Source organism: Apis cerana, linkage group LG2 (assembly GCF_029169275.1).
Source record: "Apis cerana isolate GH-2021 linkage group LG2, AcerK_1.0, whole genome shotgun sequence".
In the NCBI taxonomy this organism is placed as follows: Eukaryota; Metazoa; Arthropoda; class Insecta; order Hymenoptera; family Apidae; genus Apis; species Apis cerana.
The window spans coordinates 12,778,320-12,805,771 of NC_083853.1; the positions used below are offsets into that span (position 1 = coordinate 12,778,320).

Sequence of the window (27,452 nt, forward strand, 5' to 3'; positions counted from 1 at the left end):
CCTTTCGCGCGGCGCCGTTCCTTATTCGAAGCCCAAAGGCTGCCGGGGACAAATGCAATTTTTCCACCAGCGTGGAATCAAATGAAAGATCCGACCGCCATCGGTAACTACCCTCATTTTTATTCCACTTCCTGTTCCTCCTTCTCCCACCCGTGTTTCCTCTCTCCCTTTCTTTCTCCTTTCGCCATTTTTATACCTATCCCCGTCCCCTCTTCCGGCGTTCCTCTCCTCCTGCGAGGACGATTTCTCGCGCTCGATATCTCGGCTACGGTTTTCCCTTCCCGATGTATCCGCCACTCGTTGTTTCAGTGAAGTCGCACGTGACGCATCGCAGATTACCTGGCCGCGCTGGATCACCACGTGGAATCCTTCCGCGCCACACACCGCACCTTGCGGTTTCCGGCCACGTTCCCGGGCCAACCTTGAGCCGACGAAGGGTTTGTCTTCGACCCCCGCCACGTGCCGTCCGATCTCTCGTTCGTCGCGATTTTTACTCATCCTCCTCCAGGATTGTATCGGAAATATATTTTCTCCTAAAAAAAAAAGAGAATGGAGATCATCGTACCTTTTACACGAAATTTGTTTTAAAATTTACGATGTTACATTCTCATAAGATTGATCGGTTAAAAGAGAAGTTGTGTCTATCAGATTAAGTTGTGTTCATCAAAGCTCGGTCTTCCGTTCTGTATCCATCTTATTCTCTCGCTTATAACTAAATGAGTTACATTACTTTTGCCGATATTTTTTGTGTACAAACTTTCGCGATTGTTTCTCTCATTTCTCCGCGGATACATAACTGTTTAATTTGAAACGAATAAACGAAACTCAACGAAACGATCGCAAAGCTATTCTCGAACGTGGAAAACTTTAAAGAGGGCGATATTCCACGACGCGGCAGAAAAAGAAATGGGGGAGGGGCGAAGAGAGGGTAGGCTTTTTTTCTGGGACGAGCACGATTCAATAACGAAGGGATGCACCGCGGGATACATTTGCAGTTCGCGGTTAAGTGTATTTGTCTCGAAGCGTTCGCGTCAGACTTGTTTGTCCCACTTTACCGTTGCTTCCTGCCTCGATCACCTGTCCCGGAAATGCGCCGGATTTATAGCGATTTAACGGCGAGCGCGAGAAAAAAGGCGCGAAAAGGGAACGAGTGAATCGGAAGGGAAATCGGAAAGTGGCAACCAAGTGACGAAGAAGATTCGACGAAGTTGAGAATAAATGATAAAGTCGCATCTCGAACCATTCTCCCGTATTGAAGAAATCTATTTTTTTTTTTCATTTCGATATCTATTGAATTTTCGCGAAAAGTACCGGAATCCTAGAAGAAATTCGAGAGAAGAGGCGAAAGACGAAGAGATAAAAATATGAAACGAGGTAAAAGTCTGCCACTCGCGCGTGTCTCCGAGCGAAAATTTCGTTTCGAATGTAGGAGAGGCGCGAAGAGAGAGAGAGAGAGAGAGGGGTGTGTGGAGGAAAAAATCGTGGAAAAAGAATCGATATCTTAGCACCGATTCCGCGCGTGGAAAAGAGTTCGAAAAGGGAAACTTTGCTTAAAGTGTGCTTCTCTCCTCTCTCTCTCTCTCTCTCGTGCGCGAGCGCCAAGGGCAAAGTCCGAAGGATTAGCAGGATACGGATCCAGGTTGTTACGACGCTAGTTGCCGAGCCTGCGTTCGTGTACGTTACCGTGAAACCTATGCAAATTGCCTTTCCCAACCTCGCATTAACGGATTTAAAAGCGATATAACGCTTCGCATTCCGGTTTCGACCTACGAAATAACATTAGGCGCTTCATCGTTCAACTAACCACGAAGTTGGTTATAATAAAATGCTCTCGAGCATCGATGAAAACTCGCCTCGTGAATCGCCTCGAACGTTGGATCGAGATGCGGCCGCTGAAAGGAATTATATCCCTCCTTCTTCTTTTCTTCTTTTTTCCACAAAACTCGGGAGGCATCCTCTCTTTTGTTTGTAACGAAGCTTGAAACGTTAAGAGAAAAAGTACGGTACGATGAAAGAGCGTCTTAGGAGCCATCGAGCGTGACAGAAGCGAGGTGAACTCGTGGAAAGTCATTTTTCAACATATTAATGCTCGACGTTAAACAGCGATGCTAAAGGCGAAAAAGCAGGGAACACGGGTTATCCATCATGTTCTTTCCTATATCTTTCTCTCTCTCTCTTTCTCTCTTTTCTAATCAACAAGAAAAATAGATAAACAAGGAGGGAAGAGCGAGAGGATCCGAGTGGCAGGCCGGCTAATGATCAATTAATCTTGATAGCCGCTTCGATCGGAATAATGGACGGAAAATGGGACGAAAGTTGGCAGAGAGGCGTGCAACAATGCAACAATAGGCGAAACACGGAGCCGACACGTAAACGAAATAACGAAACGTCGAAGCGTGTAACAGCGAGCCGGCTGGCCTACATCCGCGAATTTCGAGAACGAAGCGAGAATTTCGCGTGCTAATAAGCATTCGGCCAAACGTCTGTGCACGTGATGCCAGATTACAGATTCTACGGCGTTAATGGAATAGCCTGTATCAAGATTTTCCAAACCAGAAGCCTACTTCGTCGCGCTAATTACGATCTAACAATAGCTTATACGTCCCCGTTCGACCCTGCTCCGATACATCTTAAAATTCTATTATCGAACGTTTGAATTATTTCAAGTATTCTCGGACGTGGAATCTCTATTTAGCAACTCGAATAGAACTCGATCTTCTATCGTCAACTGGCTCTTACCTTCGATCGGTCTCTCCGATAAGCTTGGAAAAATAGGAAAGATGATACTTCGATCCTATGTGTGTTTCGAGCGACGAGCGGAATTAGGAAGCCACGAATGACGCGGCCGAAATTCTGTTGATCTCGCTGCGCTCAACGAAGAAATTGGATTATTCTTGTTTACCTGGGGGACCCTTAACTAGAGCCACTCGCCGCCCCTCGACGAGCGTCGTCGGTTATTCCAAGATAAGGTGTGCTCGATGGAGATCGGAACTACGGGGGACTCGTGACGAGACGAAGCAACAGAGGAGAGCCGGGAGGGGAGGGGAGGGGCCATGGTAATTTGATTAATTCGACCCAACTGAATTAGGATTTGTCCGCCATCACTCGTGCTCGAGGTAAACGTCAAAGGGCTCGAGTGTCGGCACAATGGCGACGGTGCTTCCTCCTCTCCCCGTCTCTTTTGCGCTTCCTACGAGCCTCTTCCGTCTTCGTCCTCCTTCTCGACGATACCTTCTTCGGTGTCTGCAGGTGATAAACGCGCCGTCCCCCTGCCGAGAAGAAACGAACGAGAGCGGAGAACACTCTGAAAAGGCTGGCAATTGAAACCCTCGACAATTATTGTTCCTTTTAATTACACCACACTCTGCGGTTCTCGTGCAAACGACTTGCCAACACCGGACTCGCGCGATATTTTTCCCGCGATCCCGTTTAGGACGAGCAAGCTGTGCCAATTCGTACTTTAATTCGATATAACGAAATTGATTAATCAACAGGCGGAAGGAAGGATCGAGGGGGGATTTAACCGGCGAATCCGCGTTTTTAATCGTTTACGCAGATGTTGCGCGGGGCCGCGTAACGCCTGTTCATAAATCGTTATCGATTCAATGAAAACGCGTGAATTTAATAATTCGATAAATCGCGGTAACCGAATGAAACGCGGCCGGTAATAGGATTGCGAATAACATTTTAAGCGCGATTCAAAACGAAAGCTTCTTCAATTATATTTTCCCCGCTGCTCGCATCGCCCATTAATTTCAACCTCGGATCCGGTAATAGCGGGTGGTCGGGAGCGTGGTTCGTCATTGTCGGGATAATTTTTGCGAAAAATCGATTCCGTCCGATCCGCAGGAGGACAGTTCACCCCCACGGTAAATTGCCCCGTAAGCGATATTCGCGGCGGGAAGTCGGGACGACGCTACAATTCCAGGGTTAATTTTCCATCGATAAGCGAGAAAGCGGGCGGGCCAGGCACGGAAATTTGACTTCAGAGGCGGCGCCACGAATTAATGGTATCGATAAATTCATAAATTGTATCCGCCCCTGGTCTCAGAGGGTGCATTTCCTTTCATTAGATCCCCCGTGACGCTTGATTAACCGGCCCTAATAGCCGCGCAAATATCCACGGATTCGTGACCGACAATTTCCCCTGTACATATGCTTTCCGCTTAGTCCACGTTTGCGGCAAGGATTTGCGGTGTCGCGCTGGTGTCGCAAACTGTCAAAGAGCCAACGGAAATCGCGTTATAAACACGGCTTAAACGGTCATTGAAGTAAAGTCGAACGAAACGAATTTTTAATTAAAAAAAAAAATCCCTCTCTCTCCCATCGTACTTCAAGAACCGTTTACCCAACGTTCAACGTCAAATATCCGCGGAGCAACACGAGGAGCGCAGCTGCGTTCCTCCCTATCTCTATCCGTAATTACTCCGGAAACAAATCCCTTCCGAAGACGCATGCTTTAAGCGAGCAATTACGGTATCTAGATCGCGAGACGAGAGCTACTCCTTGAGCGCTCAACTGCCATTTACAACGACGCGTGGGATTAAAATGGGCGCAGAAAATGGGCGGAGAGAGAGAAAGAAAAACGAAAAAACACGGAAGAAAATGGATAAACGCGAGGGAGAATGCTGGATTCGTCCCGATTCGAGTCCGCGAGGCGCGGAGGCCGAGTTAGGCCGATGGCGCGGAAAATTCACGGCGACCTCCATTAAAACCGTTAATTTTCCCGGCCGACACGTAATATCCGGCGGCGTGTTATCGACACGGTATCGATCGGTGTCCCCGGCAAGCGTCACGATCCATCACGCGAGGCCAGACAACGTCGGTGCGCCGCGTCAGCTCCAAGAGAGGTCGGAGAAGGGGCAACCTGTGGGCCGGGCTGCGTGCTGGAAGAAGTTTGCGTTAGAATCTCTGGGCGAAGTTTAACCTCGATCACTCGTGCAACGGTGTCTACCCACCTCTACCAAAACTACACACTATCTGGACAAGGCTTTCGATTCCGACCTCCCTGTCTCATCTTCCATTTCTTCGATTCCGCAACTCGCTCCCTCGGGCGATTCCCCCGCCCGCTCTTCCGCGATCGTCCTCTCCCAACGACACAATTGCGGCGTTTCCCATCAACGGATCGACTCCTCTCGCCCCTCCATCTGTCTCATCACGGTTTATAGTTAACGATCCAAACGTATGCATTTACGTGTACAAACTCGTATACGCCGCGTGGGAACTCTGTTGCTTCGCGTCTTCTCCGCTCGTTGGATAAGCCGGATCGAAATGAGATTCGTCTCGAAGGGAGCGAAGTTGGTCGCGCGTGATCGTGGATCAAGCTTGATCCACGGCTGGGAGTGTGTACGTGTGTACGTAATTAGTCACGTTCGACGGAGACGTTTTAAAAGAGAAGAAGAAGGGAATGTGGCTCTCGTTCTACATGCTAACTACTTTAATATTCAGCCACGTTTATGTACGGTTTTTATTGTGTATGAAAATTTTCAAGATCTTGTAGAGTTAATTGTAGAAAATATACGTAAGCACGGACGTAGAGGATGCAATTTCATCAGGACTTTGAACAATCTTTGAATCCGTTATTTAATGAAATACACGTGAAAGAAGCGTTAATTATTTAAATAATTAACATCGCCTTTGCGCTACGTATATTAATTATTCTCGAGTGCAACGAATCAATATTTGATTTTTCGTAGCAGATTCTACCTGTAAAACAGTAGTGCACAAAGCTCGTCTCACTTGACCGACACTTTCACCTTATTGCCTCTGTGCACCTAATTTCACGATCATATCGAGATTTCCAATACGATTCTGACGTCTCCTTCGATGTGGAACATTGCTCTTGTTTACCTGGATTGTTTACTCGGCTCACGCGGCGAATCGACGATCGGGTATCGAGAATAAACTTCACGGCACGGCTCTCGATAATAATATCTCGTCCGTTTGTACGAAACGATACTCATCTTCTCTCGCGTTCCATCCATTGATCGATATCTATTATTATTATATTATTATTATTATATTGGAAATATTCCTTTCCTAGCCTATAAAGATACGCACAATAATACATCTATTTCTAAATTGGGCAATTCTTACACGGAATGAACGTCATTCTTTAGAGTATTCTAAAAATAATGGATATATACTGGTCTGGTGAAAAAAAAAGGAAGAAAAAAAGAAAAAAAACGTGAATAAATCCATTAGAGCGCGTATCGACACAGAAGAGAAGAGGAAAAACAAGGATGTTTCATTTTTTTTCTCGCGCCTCCGAGCGAAATCCGAACAATCGCGGCCCATTTGAAAGCGCGTAGGGGACGGAAATAAACGAAGCGACTTCCTGGACGATTCGTTTCGTTTCGTTTCGTTTCGTTTCGATCGAGGTCCAACGTTAGAATTTGGTTATCGTAACAATGAAAAACTTTCCGTCCTTTTTCCTTTCTCCTCCGTAATTACGATTATCCTCGTTCGTGGACGAGAAAAATGGCGCCACTCGACGAAACACGCGACCTGTAATTATCGTTTAAAAGCAGATACGATTTGTATCGCGCAACGATGTTAAATTTTTGTTACGCATCGTTCGCGAAAATAACGAATTTCGAGCGACGCGATTCAACGCGAGACCCAACCGGACCAATTTCTTCTACTTTTCCATTATACAAATTTATATGAATAAAAATTTTTTCCTTTTACCTAACGGATAAATATTTAAGCGTAATTAAATAGTAACAATAGTATCGCGATGGATTGTTAGCTGCCATGTATATATGTGTTGAACCGCTCTTTCGATCGAGATGTTATGCTGTACGTCTATAAAATAAAACTATCTAATTGTAAACGTATTCACCACGAGACTCTCTTCGCCAGTGAACCTCGTGCCCTCAGAAAATCCCTTTCTAGTTCGATTGGGAGGATCTCTGTTTCTCGATGGGCCACGAAAATAACATCAGTTGCTGATTCACGACACCTTATCTCCTTCCTCTAGTTAGAGGAAAATTCGAACTAGAACGACGTTGGTCGCCGTGTTCGGAGTACTCAAAATTTTCTCATCTTTTGTTTAGGCTCAATAGAGGGCTTACGCGAACGAACCGTTGACGAGAATAGAGATGTAAAAAAGAAGGATCAGTGAAAAGATGAGAATGGTGGTAGAACGGTTATTTATAGGAGCGTGATTTATACGGGAGTTTCTTAAGTCTTAAGGGAGAACGATATCGTGTAAAATTGGTCGGTGAAAGCCGCGTGCTAAGGTTTCCAAGACGTATCTCTCAGGGAGATGGTTAGACATCGAAGGCATCGGGTGGAACGAGGCAGGCTCCATTTGCGGGAAAGGAGGAGGAGAGGGAGGCTCGGTTCCATTTGTTTTGTCTCTACCGAATGATCCATTAGCGGAAGCGTCGACTATCGGAATCTCACGGGCCGCGCAATTCCAGTTTCGTTTTTCAACGGGGAATCGAATAGACTACGGTCGAGGAGGGGAGATACTGTTCGTGATCCTCGAATCGTCTAACCGTGGAATACCATTTCTTAATGATCGATCGCCGATTTGCCGATTCACTCTACTCTCTCGTTCCCAGCTTCCTCTCGTTCCGAATGTAAAACGAAATCAAACGTAAGAGAAAAATAGACGTAACACGAATCACCTCCTAGAGGGGGGGGGATAAATTCTAAAATTCTTTCTCTTCTTTTTTCTTTCTCCAAAAAAAGTTTCTTCGACTAAAATTCTGCAACGTTTGTTATCGTAACGACGATAAATGCTTCGGGAAAGGAAACTCCATCAATATAATGTTCAGAGAGGTGTGATCGACTTATACTCCTCGTTCGAGAAGAAAATCAAAGAGGAGCGAAACCGAATCGAAAGGAAATCTTCCCTCCTCCTCTCCCCCTTCCCTCCCCTGCATAAAATAGTTGCCAGTCGGTCGAAAATACGGTAGATTACACGGATGTACTAATCGACTTGCCGCGGGAGGAAGAAAGCTTGGAACGATTCAGAGTCAGTGATTTACTCGGCGCGATGGCGATGTCTGCCCACTGTTACTCTCTAAGAGAGTAAACGCTAATTAAACGGGAGGTAATTAACGAGCCAGCCTGACCGAGTGGCCAATTAAGCCGGGAGAAGTTTACGTATTGCCGGCAGGAACGTTTCGGAAATCGTTCATAGATCCGAGAAGAATTCTCTTCTTCGATCAACCTCCGTGGAAATAATTTGCCGTATATATAATTCGTAATCGTATCGAAAAATGCGAATAGATATCGAATCTGTGCTGGTCGATCGAGTCGAGCATCCTCCAAAAGCGGATCACGCGGTCGATTCAAAGTTTTTGGGCGAACGATAAATTCGAAGGGGGCGTGAACGAACCTCGGATGAACGAGGGAAAAGGCAAAGACTCGAGGATGGAAACATTGTAAGGGCGTGGAGGGAGGGGGCGTGGAACCGCGCGTCCGATTTTGCTGCTCGAGATACGAGGACGCAGGAGAGAGAAAGCGTGGAAAGAGGGGGAGAAACTTCTTCTCCCCCTCGACGAGTATCACGGAACGACTTTAACGAATTCCAGGCCCCTTTGGGTAGGGAATTTTTAAAAAATCATTGCTCGGGAGAAGGGCGCGCGCCGTTACTCGCCACTCCACCGTTTCTCGGCGGTGGATTTTCGAGTAAACACTTCGGCGTGAAGAAGTCGAGGCGGGTCGCGAATAGTAACAAAGCTCTCGTTGAAATAACGATATTTCCGGGATATAACTGGGCGGCCGCGAAATAGAGATACACTCGGTTGAAGCCGCGAGCGGTAGTGCGTCGGTTGAAAAAGAAATTAGAAAAAAGAAAAAAAAAGGACCAACACCGCCGCTTTCATCGTGGCGTGAACGCGTACTTCCTTTCGTCACGGTGTTCGTTTACATAATCACGTTGTACCGCGTTTCTTCGTAGTTACGGTTCGGCGATCGTTGATGTAATGCCACTTCGAAGAAGAAATTTGTCGTCGACAATCGTGGAATAACTGTGACTTTTTGTGACCCGTTTCTCGTTGGAGATTTCCAACGCGCGTATTTCGCGAACTTACAAGTTCGACGGTTATCGTCTCGATCCTACGCATCCACGCTTCAACCATCCCATCGAGCGTATTTTTCTAAGCGGAATAACGAGGTGTCGGTTAGTAGGGAGTAGCGGTTAGCGAGAAAATTGGCGGAACGACCGGCTCCGTTCGATATTCCCTCGAGAGAATTGTCACGCAGTCGCGCCGCACGAGCGATCAGGCATTATTGCCTTCCAAGAGGGAGCAACGAAACCTGGAACGAAAAAGGGTCCGGAACGAAGGGAAAGGAGACCGCGAAAAGGAGGGGGGCGAACGGATAGGTGAACGAGCAACGAAGGAGAATTTTTTGAGGAGACAAAGGAAGGGAGGAAGCGAAAGGAGATAGAGTTAGGAGAGACGTATCCTTCGTAGAGTCAGAAAAGCGAAAGCAATTAAGATAGTTAGTTGGTTATGAGACAAAAAGGGCGAGCGGAACGAAGGTAGGAAGGTAATTACCGTGGTAACGGCTTGCCAAGGCCGCGCGAGTGCATCCCGCGGAGTGGTGGCGCTGGCTTCTGGGAAAATTAGCGCTGGAAAAATTCATGCCCGTAGAAGATTTGCGTAAATTAATTTACGCTGGCAACGCGCTACTGACTACGCGGAGGGAGGGAAAGAGGACGAAAATTCAATTTCTAGATGAGGATGGACTCGTCTTGGCCGAGACTAGTCCCGGTTTCAGAGAGAGGATGGGTCGCGTAACGGCTAGTAACGGCTAGTTAATTCGCGGGAAATTTTGTCGTTTGCACGATGGACGAGAGGTAAAAAAAGAAGGAGGACGGGAAAAGAGGAGGGCGTCTTACGGGAACGATCTTAACGTGGTATGTGGCGGATTTACAGCCAAAGTCGATCGAGAGCGGACGAGAAAGTTCGACGTCGAGACACGTTCCGTTAGCCAGCGTTCGTCGACGTAATTACGGGGGAAATCGGATTAATCGTAACGACAACGCGAAAGAAAACACGAAGCTGCTCTCTGTCTCCCCCTTTTCGCACAGTTCTATCTCTACTTCCGCTCTTTCCTCTTTCTCCTCCTTGTTTTCCTCGCTCCTAGCTCCATCTCCCGCCGAGTCCCCCCTCCAATACCACCTCGCCACGCCGGCGTCCGTACTTTTCTATTTATTTGCATTTGCAGGCAAGTCGGTTAAGTACCGTGATCTATATCCTGTCTGGGGATAGAATTCCATGGTCCGTGAACGAAAAACGACCAAGAAATCGTTTCCGGGACGCCCTTCGCCTCGCTCGTTAGCCGGAGAACGCGGAAAATGGGACGCCTCCTCTTTTCTTTTTTTTTTCCTTTCTCTTTTTTCTTCCTTCTCTTCCCCAACCCGCTTCTTCTCTTTATCAAGAATATTATATCGAAGGATAGCGCGAGTGGATCAGCGCGAGAAGTCGCACGGCGAAGGGACGCGGTTTCTCTGTAATAACAGTTTTTAATTACACCGACTTACTCGAGAGACTTGGATTCGGGTAATACGATTCCACTCCAGCTTCGGAGAGGCTTCAATCCAACGCGCGGACTCGTGGCCTAAAAACGCCGGTTTCAACTATTCAATTAAACCAACGACCCTCTGTTAAGGGGATGACATTTCCTTTGCGTGCACATTTCTCCACTACGCCGTATCCCCTCAAGACTCTGCCAACTACGTACACGTGGTCAAGTTACGCCGCACTTTAATTATTCCGATGATAAAACAGCGTGGAATATCACGAAGCGGCACTCTAATCTAATCGGTTAATTTCAAACTGCGCCACGGCTTCTCGTCCCTCGACTCGACGATTTATTTTTTTCCTTTTACGCGAAAAAAATATCCTCCAATATCCGCGATCGTCCGTTTCGTAAAACGACACGATGCTTTATTTGACCAGCAACGAATGAACGAAAGATCACGCGGACGAATCACGAGACTTGTTTCCTCGACGGTGACTGTCGACGAAATAAAGCGGCGCAAAATCGAAACAAGCGTACGACGCACGTTCGAAGGAGAACGCTTGTTTATTTTCCTCGCGCTATAACTTTGTTTCGATACTTCATAATCCGTCCTTCCCGTTTTCGCGAATGTAAACAGTATCTCGCAAGGAGAATAAAGCGTTATCGGCTTTGCTCGCGATAATGGAGGATCGTTTAATATATATTTCTTTGTGCCCCTCGTTCGAACGCGGTTCTCGCCCATTTGAACAGGTTCGAGTTAAGGGAAAATTGTTGTGACACGGCCGTTTGAATTTCAAAAAGCGTTTCGTCTCTCGGAAATCCCTTTACGCGTCGAGTAATTTAGCTTCGAGTAAACAAGAAAGCGCGCGTCGATCCCCGTTCGAAAAGCGATTTTACCGCGACTCGCTTTCTTTCCTCCATTCCAGATTTTGCCCGGGGAAAATTGCATTGAATTCGTATAAGTATCGCGAGCGGTATCGATCCCTCCTCCCATCAAAATAATAATCGACGATACATTTAATAAGAACGCGGCGAACCTCTTCTTCTCGATGTACCTCGAAAATATTCCAGCTCGCTGAATAATCAAAAATCACTTGCCAATTCAATTATCTTTCTTTCTCGAATCGCGATTAATGCAGCCATTGTGCTCGATGCATTTAACAGATTGGGTACAATTTCTTCTCCCCTCACTGTCGCAACAACTTTCCTTCAACGACCTATCCTCCCGAATCCTCGTATCAGGCGAAAAACATCCATCTCGTGTTTTCATCTTTCGTGAGCACCTTTTTTGCGACTGTATCGCTCGCAATCCACGGGATTCCCCTCTCCGCAGCTGCAATTCCTTCCAAGTTTTTACGACCCGTTCGAAAGGATCCGAGTCACCACCTATTTCTCGCGCTCTGCGTACATCCTTGGCCCAGCGATCTCGTCCAGTATCTCTCCCACGGAAAATCGAGGAAAAGCCGGAAGATGGAAACTCAATTGTAGATGAGGGGAGGAAGAGGAGGAGAAGGAACGTTTAACGGGAGAATAGGAGATGTTCGAGTCAAAGTGATGTTGAAACGAGAAGACGAAAATTGTAGGGTTTTGATTGATTATAAGGTAACAGGATTAATCCTCGATCGTTTATCAACCTAGGTTACTATCCAAGCGTGTTTCGTTCCATCAATTATTAGTTTATTTTTAGTTTTCAAATGGTAGATAATTGTTAAATAACACAACGTCTTCTCGTTGTTAATTCTAACGTTGAATGTTGAAAAAATGAATCATCCTCGGAGTGAACCATCCCCTTGCTTCGTGAAAGTTTCTCACAAATCAATATAGAACAAGATACAAAGAAAAAAAAACCGATGAAACGATTTTTAATCGATATTAAAAAGTTAATTTCTCGATTGAATCTCGGCGCAACGGAATTCGATATCGTTGCGCGAAATGCAAGGAAGCGGGTATACCGGTCGTTTGATGATTAGCAGGAGCGGGGGCTGCGGGTGGGGGCCGGCTTGATGGGGTGTACCGAAGTTATAATGCAGTCGATGAAATTACGGCAAGGTCCCGGGGTAATTTCCATAGTAACTTCCGGCCAGGAATCGATGCAGAATGTCGGATGATCAAAGTTGAGAACGGGTGGCGGAGAGGAGCCCCCGTTGATCTTCGCCGTTGATCGCCGCTTCGTCGGCGAAAATCGGCGGTGGGAAAGAGGATCGAACGATCGCTGGATCGCAGCACGTACGATTGGGAAGTTTCACTCAGAGGGATGGTGAAAATTCGACAGAGAGAAATAGCGAGTACACGGGGGAGTAGACGGTACACAGGAACGGTAGACAGGGGCTAACTTGCCCTTCATTCACGCGGGAACCGAATACTCGTGGAGGGATTTATCAGAGATTGGAGATGAAATCGTTTTTCGAATTACTACGTCGCGGCGTTTTTTCCAAGATCGCGCGATTTCTCTCTCTCTCTCTGCTCCCTTTTTCCCGTTCAATGGAAAACCACTTGCTGATTTAATGGACTGCACGCCCACGGGTCGAAATCGCGGCGGGATATAGGCGAAAAATGGAAAAAAAGACGCGCGGAAATTTCGTCGAACGGGGTGAACGGGCGTGGGAGGCGTGAAAAATGTGAGAGGCGTAGGGGAGGATGGCGCGCGGTTTTGGCGCGCGGAGAAACGGTGGAAGAATTTTAACGGCTAATTCGTTTCTCTTTCCCTTGTAATAACGGCGGTGGGCCGCGAAACTTCAGAAATATGAAAACCGCCGCTCGAATTCCGTTAATTGCCGGCTTCTTGTTGGAATTCGAACCCTTGGGTTAGACGGGTGGAGGGGGGTTCGAGGAAACTGCGAACAGAAATAATAGACCAACAACGGAGTCGTAATTACTACTCTTAATTGGAGTATAGATATACACGGGCTTTAAGGTAACCGGTGTTTAGCCGGATGGTTATCCGGAATCGGGAATCCGGGCAAGAAGTAACTCCGCGAGGAGGTTAATGGTTGCATAGTTAGACCCTTATCGGTGGTTAGAGCTCGTCCATCGATGGCCGAGCAATTTGGAATCGACGATTGCTCAGAATTGCTCAGAATTTTCCTCCTTCCCGTGGAAGGTGGATGAAAAATGGCGAGACGAAAGTAACGTGAATTAAATGGCGGAAAAGTCGTCCGATCTTGTTCAAACAAGGTTGCCTCGTAAATTCAAATCACAGCCGAGAGGCTCCCTTTGAGCCGGCCGACTCAACGTTCCGAATCAACGTCGGTTGGGGGGGGATTATCCGAAAACAAGGAACAGTTGAACTCTAATTGGACTCTTTGCCAGGGGGTTTGACTCGAAATTGCTCCGCGACACGAGAGACACCGAGTGGAAGAGCGTTTAACGCCCGGTCCCGCTTCGAGAAATTGCAGTCGTTGCCATTTGATCCGTCTCGTTGCATTTAATCTGCGCGAATGTCGCGGTGTCCTAACCGGAAGAGGAGGAGGAGGAAAAGGAGGAGAAACGAAATTGTTCGGAAGAGAAAATATATCGAGGAGATGATTCCGACTTTTAAAGTCGAGGCGGATCGCGAATATCGATCCGTCGAACCGTCCAAATCGATCGCGAAACGCTGAAACTTGAAACGTTCGGACGGAGCATAGTTGTATTCGAATAGGTTCGACCTCTGTCGAGGTTTCTACAAATTTATCAACCGCATCCGGTTGATCGAAAGCGACACGATCAAACTCTGTCGACTCGAACTCGGGTTTTTCTGCCCGAGCGAAAAAAATTCGGTTGACCGCTGCGAAAAGGCAAGTTGCATTGGACTTGCATTGGCCGCGATCGTATAGAATCGTGGTGAACGTTTTATCCGGCCACTGGCAAAATGGTCCTGACGCAGGCTGATCGTGCAGATCCTCGCGTCCTGTCCACCGGATGGTTTTTTATTCGGCCGATAACGGCCACGACGTGACGGATGTAACGACGGACCAACGTCTCTGTTTCCAGATTCCATGGTGGGGGAGATGGTCGTCGAGGCTGGGAAGAACGTGACGCTGAATTGTCCCGGTGTGACGGAGAACTCTCTCATACTGATGCTCGAATGGCGGGTTAACAGTATGCAGTTGCTCGAGTACAGCAGCAACACCACCATAGTGTGGAACCATCAGAACAGGGTTTCGTTGTCGTTGAAGAACTACTCGCTTCAGTTTCATCCGGTCACCGCGCAGGACACCGGCGAGTACACTTGCTTGGTGAACAGTCGCAGCATGCCGGAAGCTGTCATCAGTCTCATAGTTCACGGTGAGTCCTCTTTTTTTTTCATTGCGTTTTTGAAATTGACTCGATTTTGATTTGAACGCGACGTTGAAGAGATGCTTTCATCTCGTAAAAAAAAAAAAAAAAAAAAGAAAAAAAAATTGTCGAGTCGAATTGGCCTGAAAGGTAAATCGAACTGATATAAAATGCTATCGAAGCATAGAGTAGAGGGGGGAGGGATTAAATCGAAACGATATATTCATTCGTATAACGCGAACTCTCTTTTTCTCGTTGAAAAAAAATGAAGTCCATACGGATTGAAATGAACCGAGAATCGGGCAAATGTGCGCATCGTAAAAATAATCACGGAAAATCCCGGCAAGTCCCTCTATTTAACCCGTCAGGATCGTTCCCCCTTTCTCTCTCTCTTTCTCTCTCTCTCTCTCTGCGAGTAAATTAAAAATTAACCCGGTCTCGCATCCCTCGTCACTTGGCGCACCGCCAACGAGCCAAGCGAGTCGCTACATTTGCGTTTTAACCTTGATGTACCATAATTCCTTCCCCGTTCTGTTTAACGCTGTTCTCGTTCGAATACCTGTCGCGAAAAAATCGAGAGGCGAGGCGCACAGGCGTCACTCTCGCTGCGATGTGCCGCGCTTTGTGAAACAACGAAACGATGATCGATGATCCACCTTTCGTTATGCAAGTGGAACGCCGCAGGCTCATGCGCCGAATCTCACCGATCTTATTATTTTAAAGGGTCCTCCGAGAAAGAGTGGTGGTCGCCTAACTAACGAAGACAATTTTCGAGTGTTACCGCGTTGCCTCGCCGCGCCGCTCACCCCTGCGGTAACCGAGCTCCCGGCAACTTCAAATCCCACACCCTTCCTCCCACGATATTGGATAAACTTGCGAGCCAGCGGGAGAGGGGGTTAAATTTCCGGCGTAATGTCAAGGCAATTTACATGGTATAATCGGGCAAACTCCCGGGCGAAAGACCATCGAAATTTGTACACCGGCCGTTATCGAAAGGTTTTTCGATCTCTCGTCGTTACGATCGAGTTACCGCGGCCTCGAGAAGCCGATAAATCCTCCCGAAGAAAGGAACGCTTGTTTCGCGGAGGAAAGTCCCTCCTCCGACTCCTGCGACCAAGTCAGCGCGCCAAACAACGCTTCCAACTTTGGAATGCGCTTCCTCTGTTTCTCCCCTTGTTAAAAATGAAGGAAACTTTTCTTGGTCGCTTTTAGTGCGCGAGCTAGGACTTGTGCGCGCAGAAGGATGGACCCGCGGCCGATGGAGACTAAAAATTCCTAGCAGTTAAGAATTATCTCGAAACGTTTCCCCCCACCGTTTTTCCCCTCTTGTCTCGTATCTCGCGTGGGAGGAAAATTAATCGATCCTTTTCCCACAACTGGCGCGCAATGGCGCGTGTTCTTTTCTTTCGGTCGTTCCTCGCCCGGTGTCTGGTAATTTGTGTTTATTGAACCCGTGTTCCACGCGAAAGTTTGTCCACAGTTCGCACAACAGTCGAAACAAAAGAGCAAAGGGAGGGGAAATGGATGGGTGGAGGAGAGGAGAAGGGAAAAGGGAGAGATAGATAGGGAGAAAGAGGGTTAACGTCGCAGCTTTATTTCAGAGGCCAGAGTTTCTTTACTCGTCGCGAAGTGTTTGCACCAAGTATTTACGGCTGATTTGAATTCGTCACGTGTTACCCACCGCGTCAAAAGCTAACTTTTCCGGTCGTCCCATAGGCGCCGGAATCATGGGAGTTCTCGTTAAAACTTCGCCCCGCATAACTTGGCTGGAAGTTTTGCACGCGCGCGTGCGCGCATCTGCCCCGAAAGACAGAGAAAAACGAGAGGAAGGTGGGAGAAAAAGGGAAAACGAGACCCCTATCGCGTTATGTCTCGATCATTTGCATTCAATGCACGAACCGCGACTCCATTTGAATAAGAAGTTTCCCGTGGTTGAAACGAACTGCTTCGAAAAAAAAATAAATTCAATATTTTTCTCCTAGATTCTTTCTCTCGCGGGAGATGCTTCGATGACCTTCTTCTTCTTCTTCTCCTCCTCTTTCTTTTTTTTTTTTTTTTTTGATTTGGTTGAGCATGAAACGAGATAAATTTAAATCTCTGTACGCTTTAAATCGCGACAACGGGCCATTGGAATTTATACAAAGTCGGATTTAGAATTTTCATACGTAAGGAACGTGAGCGGAAACAAAATATTTTCGTTGTCGAAACTCATTCGGAATGTGGAGGAAACCGTGTCATTTTTCAATCGGTTGCCGAGAATTCAAAACATTCAGTAGTATTTGTGATACGGGAATTCGAATGGGTTTGCAACTCGGTTATCTGTATCTTTTTTTCTTGGAAATACGTACCACACCTCTCCAGGGAATATCACTTGTCCGAAATTGGATCAGTGAGGCGAGGTGCGAGAGAAAATTAAGCAAGTAGATAGCGATTGAAAAGAGGAAAAAAAATTACCCTTTTCTTTTGCACGACGACATATTTGAAGGAAATCGTATCGAGAAATCCACGAAAAAAAGCATTTTAAAAGTTCCAACGATCTCTCGTTTATTAACCGGAAGTCGTTATCTTCGTAATTATAACGATCCAAAGTTTTTTTGAATTTTAATAGCGTTCAACGGAGTTTTAACTTACGTCGAAAGATACGTCTATTATTATAGAAAAGTATTGCTTAATAACGATCTTATATAACGTAATATCGAAGACTATCTAAATTGATTTAAAAGTTATCCCCGAGTTATCCCCCATTCCCAGCGAATTGGATCGAGTTGGATCGATCGAACTCGATCGAAAAATACGGCAAAGTTGGGAGCGCAGGATCGTGTCGAAAGACGGAAAAGGGGCGAACGCCTTTTTTGTTCGACCGTGCGTTAATCGCCGCCGCCGTGGAAAATTCGTATTCGACAGGTAAACGCGAGGACGATAGGTGAGGAACGTACTTTCCACCGGTTCACTCCGGTCCCCGATTTCAAATACCTGCGCTCGGGACTCGCCTTTTATATCGTATATTCCGCACGGCGCGTGATACCGTCCGGAATTCCGGACACGTAGCGTTTCAACGGTAACCAATATCCGCGTTATATCAACCATTAAAATGAATATTTCTCGAGTCCATGCCGAGTGTGGATTCCGCGACGGCTCGTTTCCCGCTGGAAAACTACCCCATGATTTCTTCCCCCCTCCCTAACCAAACTTGCGCGCTTCCAAGCTTCGCGTGTATTGCTGTTTCACCTTTTCACCAACACCGTCGTCGAGTTTCGTCCGCGAATTTCCTCCGAGAACAGGTCGTGAAAGAACGATTAGGCGCCACTGGGACGAGAAGACGATTATCGATCGATAACCCGGTTCCATTATAATCGCAGACATGGATTTTCGCTTTTGGAATCCCGCTAGAAATTAATTCTACTTTTAGAGCTTTGTTCCACGCGACGGATCTTTCTTTTCCCCTTTTTTCTCTCTCTCTTTCCCTCCCTCTTTTTCTTGGTTAGAAAGATAGATGGAACTTTTTTACAGGTTTTTCCCGTTTTAAACTTTTATGAAACGTAGATACGTACGTACGGGGGGAGAGAAGAAGCGGTAAGTGGTATAACGGAAGAGGTGGTTCAGTGTCCTTGACGGTCTTTGGCGGTGGCCGATTATTTGGGCCGCTCGAAAAGTCGAGCCCCTTTAAGACCGGGGCGTAAAAGGTTCCGCGGAACGGAACGGTTTCCTGTGATTTCTCAACCAGATTTTTCTGCTGGAAGTTAAATCAAATTTCGCCAAAGCGAGGCACACAAGCGATATCTCCGAGCTTTGAAAAATTCTTCGTGTCATACGTTCCTTCGTGACATCGATGTCCCCGTTTCTACCCTCGTCTCCGAAAGAACCTTATCTTTTTTTCCTTCCCCCCTCTTTTCCCTGTATTCTGTCATTCGGCCCGGATTCGAGGGTACAGCAGTTACGCACGCGATCGAGAAAAAGGACCAAACATTCTGCCATTTTGCACGACGAGCGTTTTTGAAATTTATATTGTTTCGTGCCGTTCGCTTTCAACGTTGTTCGACGAACGACGGTTTACATTTTTACAAGCGTCTTCGAAAATGATTCCCTCGGAAAAAGAAAAGGTTTTGCCCGAACGCGCAACCATCTGCGACTATTTTCAGCGTCGAGTTTCACAAGAACTCGTGAAATCGTTTTGTAACGCGATAACGACAGGTTACTACTTCGTTCATTACGCGTAATTTCCATCTCGATCGAGACACCTCGATGAAAAAAACTTTTGCAATTTCTCCACCATTCATTCGTTGCGAATTTTCGATTTCGTAACGAATAACGAAACGTTTCAAAATTTAATCTGCGATCATTGTGTATTCTCGTTATCGTCGTTGATTTTGAATGAGGAAAAAAAAGAAAAAAAGAAAAAAGTAAATACGTATTGTTTTCGAACGAATAATTCACAACTTTTCGATTATTAACCGATCATTCATCCGAGCATCAAATTTTTCGATACGAATCCCATGTAATTATTAAATTACAACAATGGAAGCTGCGGAAAGAATGATCGAAAACATCAACACGATTATAACTTTGGAACAAGATAAACCCGAAGCCGAGTTTACATTCCCGAAATGATAGCCAACGCTTGTTGTTTGGACTTCAGCTGACTGCTCTCGTTGAAATTGCAAACGCTGCTGTTTGTGACGTCGTGGGAAAGCACGAGGTGCTCGTCGGTCGACTTTCAAGGTTCGTTTCACGCAAAAATTAACCGAGAGACAGTCAACACGAGCAGGGAACACGTGGAGGAGGGGGCCGAAAGAGAGTGAACGACGAGAAAAGAAAGTGGTGGTATAAAGACGAGAGGAAAAGTGTGGGGAGGAGGGGATCTGATAACGATCGCCGCTTTTGTTACTCCATCTCGCACGACCTGTACCTTTGTTTTCCCCGTTTCTCCCCATTTTATTTCTCTGAATAGAGGCGCTCAACCCCCCCGACACCGTGGCCCCCTCTACGTCCTCCTTCCATCTCTTTTTCTCTATCGACGCGCGAAGATAACTACGTTTTCCAGGGAAATGGTTCGAATTCGGTCGGATGCGGTCCGCGAACGCCGCGCACAGCCAAAGAAAGGAGCCCGATCGAGTGTGGGAAGGGGCGGTTTCTAGGCCGGTCTCGTTAATCTTCAAAGGACCACGCCGACTCTGGGCCAACGTCGAAATCGAATAAATGTTTTCGCCTTTTGTCGATGCTCGGGGGAGAAAGGGCGGAAGGGGCGGGAAGCCCGACTCTCCAAGGTCGAAACTTTATCTTATTTGTTCCGGGCTCTCCGTCGTTTCGCGTTTTGCAAAAAGGGAACGAGAAAAACTCTCGTCATGGATTTTCAATTACGTGGTTCGATTCGTGGAACATCGACGGATCGATGAACAATGTTGCTCGAAATCGGGAGGCGATACAATTCTTTTCTGTTTGAAATGAACGAGGCAAGAATTTGGAAATATAAAGAAGAACGAGTTTCGTCCTTGTCGTTGAAATTTCGATCGATCGAATTGTTGGACGAAGAGTTGCTCAACAGGCAGCTCGAAGGGATTAGAACGTAGTTCAAGGGGATGAGATGTTTAAATTCGAGGGAATGAATTTCAGCGGGTCGTTACGCGTAAACAATGAGAAAACTAAAGGAAGGCGAAGCTCTCGTTTTCCCTTACTTATCCGCGTTTACGAGGTCGCATGTGCGCGACCCGAATCGATGCACTTTGTCTCTGCGTTTACGACTCGGAACAGCGACGACGCGCGACAACAAGAGAAAAAAGAACGCGCGAACATCGTGTGCAGTAGCGGCACGCGGTTTCAAATTCGACTCTCTCTTTTTTACCTCGCCTCGCGAGTCGAGTTTTTGTTTCCTTTCGCCACTATTCTCGCTTTTCCTCGCCTCTCCGCTTTTTTTCTCAAAGCGTCGAGTATTCGATTAAAATCAAATGGACCGGTCGCGTCGATAACGAAAAAAAAAAAAAAGAAAAAAATCGCGCACGAGACAAAGATTCCTCGCTACCGTCTTACGACTCGAATTTTGCCACGAATTTTAATCGATCGATCGATCGATCGTAACGATATATCGATAGTTTCGAAACAACTCTATTCTCTCTTCCCTCTCGTTTCCGATCAATTCAACGTGGATTCGTTAAATAAGCCGCGATTTAACCGTTTATTTATTATTAACTCGCGTTATTTTGACGCTGTAATGCAGGAGAGGCGCCTCGTTTCGAGGGTTGATTCGAGAGAAAAAGGGCGAGATACTGGTGGAAATCCATTCTTCTCAGACGCACAAAGCAGACGGGAATTATCGTGGTTTACTGCATCGGAATCCGGTGTTCACCGAGCCGGGCCATGAATAAACGGCAGTCGTTTAACAGCGCTGCAGTTTTTTCAACTCGTGGCGAAATCGTTTCATTCATATGCATGACGGACTACGGCCAGCCGGGGGAAAGAGAGAAGGAGAAAGAGAGAGACAAAGTAATAGAGGGAGAAAGGGAGCTGGGCCGTGGCAAGGAATAAAGAGAGGGAAGAAATAGCGCGAAATCTCAGTGATGCCTAACGAGCCACGATTATTCCTCCGGATAACGACCCACACCCCCACCTTCCCCTCCTCCCAGACGCGCCGAATCTTTGCGCGACTAGGGTATATTTTGTTCGAGTCGATTCGTATTATATTCCACGTGTTATTTTCCATTCGAATGTAATCGAATATCGCAGCGATTAATACGACGATCAATAGAAGGAGAATTCATTAAGGATCATTCCGTTACGCCTGTCACGATCGCGAAGCGCTTTGGACGTACTAGGAAGTACCTATAAGAAGTGTGCTTGAACAGGAAGTTCGAAACAAGAAGAACACTTCCAACAAGAAGTACCGTCTTGCAGACGCGGTGCCAAGAAGTCGGCCGATAGGAAAACGGTGCGAGTCGAGATTTCGAATCTGGCGTTGGCTACGTTAAAGGGCTATGTTCCATTTCTTTTTTTTTTTTTTTCTTTACAATGCCAGGAGCGTAAATAATTCCAAGTGTTTTTTTTTTCCCTTTATCGCGCGCCCTCCGCTCACGCTAAGAGATAACGGTAGGTCGCGCGATACATAATTAGAGCGAATGGAAGAAAAAAAGAAAAAGGGAAAAGAGAGGAAAAACAACGTGGAAGGAATATCTCGCGTCACAGAGGTTTCCAACGGGAGAGGTATCTCGCTGTAAATGGAGGAATAAAGCGGCGAAAACGATCCTCCGCGTCAGTTGCAAAGAGTAAGTGGAACAGTTGCTCGAGGAAGGTGGAAGGCGGTTGAGAAAGGCACCGATGGAAGGAAGATGGCATGACGAGCAAGAGAGATTGCGTCCCTCCACGACGGGGCAAATAAAATGTCTCTTTGTATCTTGCCAGAAAAGCCGTTCCATCGTTCCCTCCCCATCGCCAACCCATCCATTCCTATCCTCTTCTCCTTTTTTTCTCCCCCTTTCCTCCTCCTCCTCCTCCTCCGCGTCGTCGTCGTCGTCGTCTCTTTGTAGTCTCGCGACTCAGCCCGAATCGAACTTGACATGATTTCCAGCCGCGGAAATTGCACCGCGAGCCTCTCGTAATCAAAGCTTCCGACGATCGAGTTAATGAACGTACACGTCGCCGCCCGCGATCGATTCAACGTCGGATTTATCGTCGACTTTATTCACTGTCGCGCGGCCGCAAAATTATTTCATTCCGATTCACGAGCTCGTATTGCGCGGTTTCACGTGCTTTTACGTTCGGATACAATTTAACGAACGTAATCAAGAAGCTTTCAAGATCACCGCTCTTATCGAATCTCGTGGAATTTTCATTCGATCTGAAAATTTAATTGAACCTTGAATCGAATCTCATAGCTGCAAATTAATCTATCTCGACTCCTTGTCGTCCTTGAGAATAGAATTAGGAGCGAGCAACTGAATTACGAAGTCTGGAGTGAATTTTTACACGTCTTTCACTATATATATATATATATATGCATGTATCTCTCGATCAAGGAATCGAATAAATAAAGCATATTGGCGGAAGTGGGTCATAGTCGACAGGTGACTCGAGTTCGAAACGGATAGAGTCAAAAGGGAACGACCGTTCCGTCGGGGCAAATAAAATTTCTCTTTCTCGAGATTACTACACTGCTTGTCTTCCCGCCGTTATTGTCAGCTCGAAGAAACGTCGGGGTCTCCTCCGGCCCCCTTATTCCTTCCTTTCTTTCGTTCATTCTTTGATACCAACGAATCGCGCAACTATTCGCGACCCAAATAACTAAAACATCGCCGACTCTCTCTCTCTCTCTCTCGCCTCCTCCATTTTAGACTTTAACCTCTGAATGGCGTTTTTCCATTCGCCACTTCCATCTCGCTCCGAGTGGACAACAATGGCCGCAATTGCTGTCTCGCTGTTCGAATTTCTCGTACACTGCGACATAAATTGGAAATTCGAGAAAGAATATTCCTTTTTTTTTCTTTTTTGAAATTGAACATCGATCGATCAACCGAGATCATACGAAAGACGATGATCGACGCACTTTAACTTTGACGAGTCTCCGAGTCCTTCTCGCGAATATTCGGTTAAAAATCAGAGCTTTCGACGAATCGATACTACCTCATCCAACATGGCGAACACGAAGGAAAAAGCATGGAGAGAGAGAGAGAGAGAGAGTGGATGCTTCGCAAATCGGTACAGCTGCTCGCAATTGCTACAAATCTTGCAGCCGCAGGTTTGCGGCTATCGAATTTCGAACCGTGCGAGAATTTCATCCTCTACAGGGTGTAAACATCAGCCAGAACTATTTGTAAATTTCTCGCCACCGATTCGATATCCTATACGGACGAGGGAAACGGATAGATACGTCTCACCTCGAGCAGGTTAGAAAAAAACCTTCTCCTCAGGGAAAATAGACAAACTTGCGGGCCATATTCTAGAATGACATTTGATTAGCCAATTCGATCGGCCAGTTGGGGATGTTTGCACGGTTTGCTCGTTTCTTGGACGCATTCGAGCATTTTGTCGGCCTGTGAAAGGGCTCACGCTTCGAAAATATGTGGACGTAAATGTGTGAGAACGTGTTCTCGTGCTCGAATCGAGGTCGGGTCCCTGGCGACCAATTGAATTCAACCCTGAAAAGGATGTTACCTTCCGCGCGACGACATATGCCAGGATATCTAACACCGTTTCCACGTTTCATACTTGATGACACTTTATCGGGAAAAAATTGTTATTTTCATCGCTGGTAATAACTCCTGTTTTACGCAATCGTATACACGAGCCATTTTCTTCCTGTCGTTTTTCGTACGAAACGATCGGGAGAAACAGTTTTCAAAGTCTTCTCCCCGCACGACTCCGATATTCATGAAATAGACGCTGAAAAAAAAGAAAGCATTCACGCGAAAACGTATACGTAGGTGAAATTTGAAACGCGAAGAGCAAGACGAAAGGAAAATTCGGTGGATAGAAGGGAGAGAACGGAATCACGGATGGGAACAGGAGTGGAAACTTCAACTCGAGCGAAACAGGCGCCAGTCGGCAATCTCATTTTGACCGTATAACTGTCGTCCGCAATCTCCGCACCGAAATAAAGTTCAGGTTCACCGAAAATGAAGCTGCTCGCTTGCTTTCGCCCTACTTATCGAGTTGATATATATACATCGAATATGAACAACCACGCACGCTTTCCCTTTTCGTGAATGCCTCCCCTCAGAAATAATCGCGTTGCTCCTTTTCCTTTCCCTTCCATTCCGTTTTCCGCTCGCTCTCTTCGCGGGAGAGGGATTGAAACGTCAGATTTTGAGGCGACACGCGAACAACTCCCTCCCTCGAAGGTTTAATATCCGAGCTGCGTCACGCGACTCGCCACTTTGGAATCTGGTTCTTTTTGGAACTCGGCCAACACTGTTTCCACGATTTTCACGTTATTACGTCTCGCCTCCCATACTTGGTTTACCAAAAATGGCAAGAGACGGACGGTATGGAAATTCCGCGCGGCGGAATCCCGGCTGTTACTGTCGCACGGAACTTACATTTCGCTTATCCCCGACCTCTCGCGGAGATTGAAGTTAGCCAGAGTTCACCGGCCAATCCCGGAACTACACTTACGGAAGCCTGTGATCAGTACCTTCCTCCTCCTCCTCCTTCTCCTCCTTCGATCGATGCCGCGATTAGTGAAATCACTTTGCGAATAAATCATCGCCAACCGAACCGGAAACTTTCCAACGTTCCCAACTTTCATTAATCCCCCGGCTAATTGTCCGGGTATTCCATTTCTTCCCGTTTTATTTATTTATTTTTCTTTCTCTTTTTACTTCAAAACGCAACGGCAAGAAAATCGTAAGTTTATTCCTTGGATTAACATCAGGTGAGCGGTGAAACGATGTAAATTTCTAAAAAAAAAAAAGAAATATCGTTTCTCCAGCATCGAGACAAGCGATTGGCTTGCACGCGATTGTCGAAAGTGTGTGGTGTTCGAGTGGTGGTTCGAGTATCGTTCGTGATCTCGAATTAGCATACCGTTCGTTACTCAGAGGAAGAGGAGGAGGAGGAGGAAGAGGAAAATCGGGGAATAATCTAGAAAGCGGCGGTAACAAGGAGCGGATTTTCTTTTCTTTCTTTCTTTCTTCCTTTTTTTAACGTCTCGTGACGCTTGGCCGTTACCTTTGTCGCGTTCTGCCTTCTTTCTATCGAACTGACAAAACTGTTTTTTCCTGGAAAACCAATTACTCAAAACCTGTACTCGAATCCACCGCGTATGCACGCCCCGTGCGTTATCTTTCTCCTCGAGTATCAGAAAGCAGAGAGCTTCTGACATTTCGACCGAACGAGGGAACGGAGAAATTTATGCAATTATCCGGGTTCATATCGGGTGGAGGAAGGAAACGCGTGCACGTGTGCACGAAAGGGAAGAGGAGAATTATTCGGTCGAGCGACTGTACAGTTTCGTTCGACACCGCGACGACACGAAATTAAAACTGGCGCGAGCGGAGGGGTGAACGGGCAAGTCGGACGAGGAGGAGTATGTAGGGAAGGAATATCGAGTGGGAAGAAGCGATACATGCAAATGAACGGAAGCGACGCGAAGAAAGAGGTGTACGGTCGAACAGGGGTGGATTAATGGGGTGCAAAATAAGAGATAAACGAAACGCGGAAGTTGACTCTCTCTTTCTCTCCGATTATTCGCGCGTTGCGTTGGCAGCGACACACGTGTACGTGAAAGATCGATCCGGCAACGTATGTGCAAATCGTTGCTGCGGATCTCCCCCATCCTCCCTTTTCGCCATCCTTGCCCTTTTAATCGAGGCATTAACCGGGCGGCGCCAATTCGTTCCAATCGATCGGCAATTAACCAGCGTCCCAGAAACGGAAATGTCGCCCTCTACGGAACGAACGCGCCACCTCGGCTCCCGCACGTTCACGTACGTACGCGCGGATCAAACGTGACGCAAACAAACTGCTCGCGGATCGTTCAACATCGTCCTTTCGAATTGGGAAACTAAACTCCCTCCCCAACTATCGTGCTCGAGTTATTACCCGTTTGATCGACGTTCACCTGTTACTCCCTCCTCGCGCAAAATCCCTCCATCCCGCCCCCGGAGCGAAGCGTAATAAGTCATCGGTCGCGCCACCACTTCGGGCTAATCTCTAAACTTCGCTTCGTAATTTATAACGGACACGTTTATAGCGGGCCCCGCTCCCCTACCTGGCTGGATTCATTATTTTCTCAACTATGCCCATTACGCGTCACCAGCGCCAACCAATTTACCTTCGATTCGTTCCGGCAAACACCGGATTCAACCCGATAAATCGGCTCCGACCAAATTTTCACCTTTTCAACCAATTCACCGTTTCATACTCGACGCGTAAAGTAATTTTGCGCGCCATTAATTAAATCGGATCAAAATTTATCCCTTTCCTTTTAAACGTAGAAAGCGATTCGCCCCCAACGATCGATTCGCATTACCGAGCGACCCATTTTTCGCGATATTTCCGATCGCGTCGAGGGAGAGAGAAACAAAGAGGAAGAGGAAAAAACGAGCGAAACGGAGATGGTGATTTTACGCTATATTTTGATTGGCCGGTCTGAAATAAAGCGATTCAGGTATTAAGGGAAAATGGCGTAGTATCAGGAGGCGGATCGTTGAAAGTAAAGCGCGATTAGTGAAGTAATCGTCTTAGCGGAACGGAACGGAACGGAACGGAACGGGGGTGAGAGGTGAGCCGGAGTGGTGGATATTCGTGGCCGGTAGACCGTGGCTCGATTCCGCGAGACAAACTACGACGACTCACGTTCCCGGCCCGGTGAATAAAAGGAGCGATTTAACATGTGAGCACCGGGCATGCTACGATATATAAACGCGGCCTCCGGACCGGAAAGTGGTCCGGTTACTAAGATAATGAATCGCCAGCTGAAAAATGGCGACTTTCCTCAAATAAGCCGCTAAACCGCACACTCCTTCACCCGGCCCCTCGTTAAATTTTCGGCATTATACCGTAATGCTTCCGCTCTGTCTTTCAACGGCCATGCAACGTTCAAAATGCCGCCCTTTCCCCTCCTTCGTGCACCGAAAATGGAATGGAACCTTAGTTACTTCCGAGGGCTCGATTACGAGTTATCCCTCGCTCATATCGAGTTTTAAACCCGAAGTAGTTCGGATTTGCCTCGATTGGATAAATTTAAAAAGTTGAAATTTAAAAATCGTTTCCAACGGATA

At 46.8% G+C, this 27,452-nt stretch overlaps 1 protein-coding gene and 1 long non-coding RNA gene across 8 annotated transcripts in view; one reads left to right on the forward strand and one right to left on the reverse strand.

Moving 5' to 3' along the window:
- Positions 1-27,452, forward strand: part of LOC108002836 (tyrosine-protein phosphatase 99A) — a 316,308-nt gene that overhangs the window by 98,304 nt on the left and 190,552 nt on the right. For 3 of the 5 annotated variants that reach the window (XR_009828850.1, XR_009828849.1, XM_062071332.1), the window contains exon 2: positions 14,461-14,754. Coding sequence is in view for 1 of the 5 variants with exons in the window: in XM_062071332.1 (XP_061927316.1) it covers positions 14,461-14,754 (294 nt within the window). In the remaining 4 variants the exon portion in view is untranslated. Of the gene's footprint in view, positions 1-14,460; positions 14,755-27,452 lie in introns of those variants that run through there. The other 2 variants (XR_009828851.1, XR_009828852.1) reach the window with 2 other exon arrangements.
- The window catches only part of LOC108002837 (uncharacterized), a 268,276-nt gene that overhangs the window by 80,406 nt on the left and 160,418 nt on the right, over positions 1-27,452 (reverse strand). For all 3 annotated transcript variants that reach the window (XR_009828855.1, XR_009828854.1, XR_009828853.1), the window contains exon 4: positions 340-533. This is a non-coding gene — a long non-coding RNA (uncharacterized LOC108002837). The remainder of the gene's footprint in view (positions 1-339; positions 534-27,452) is intronic.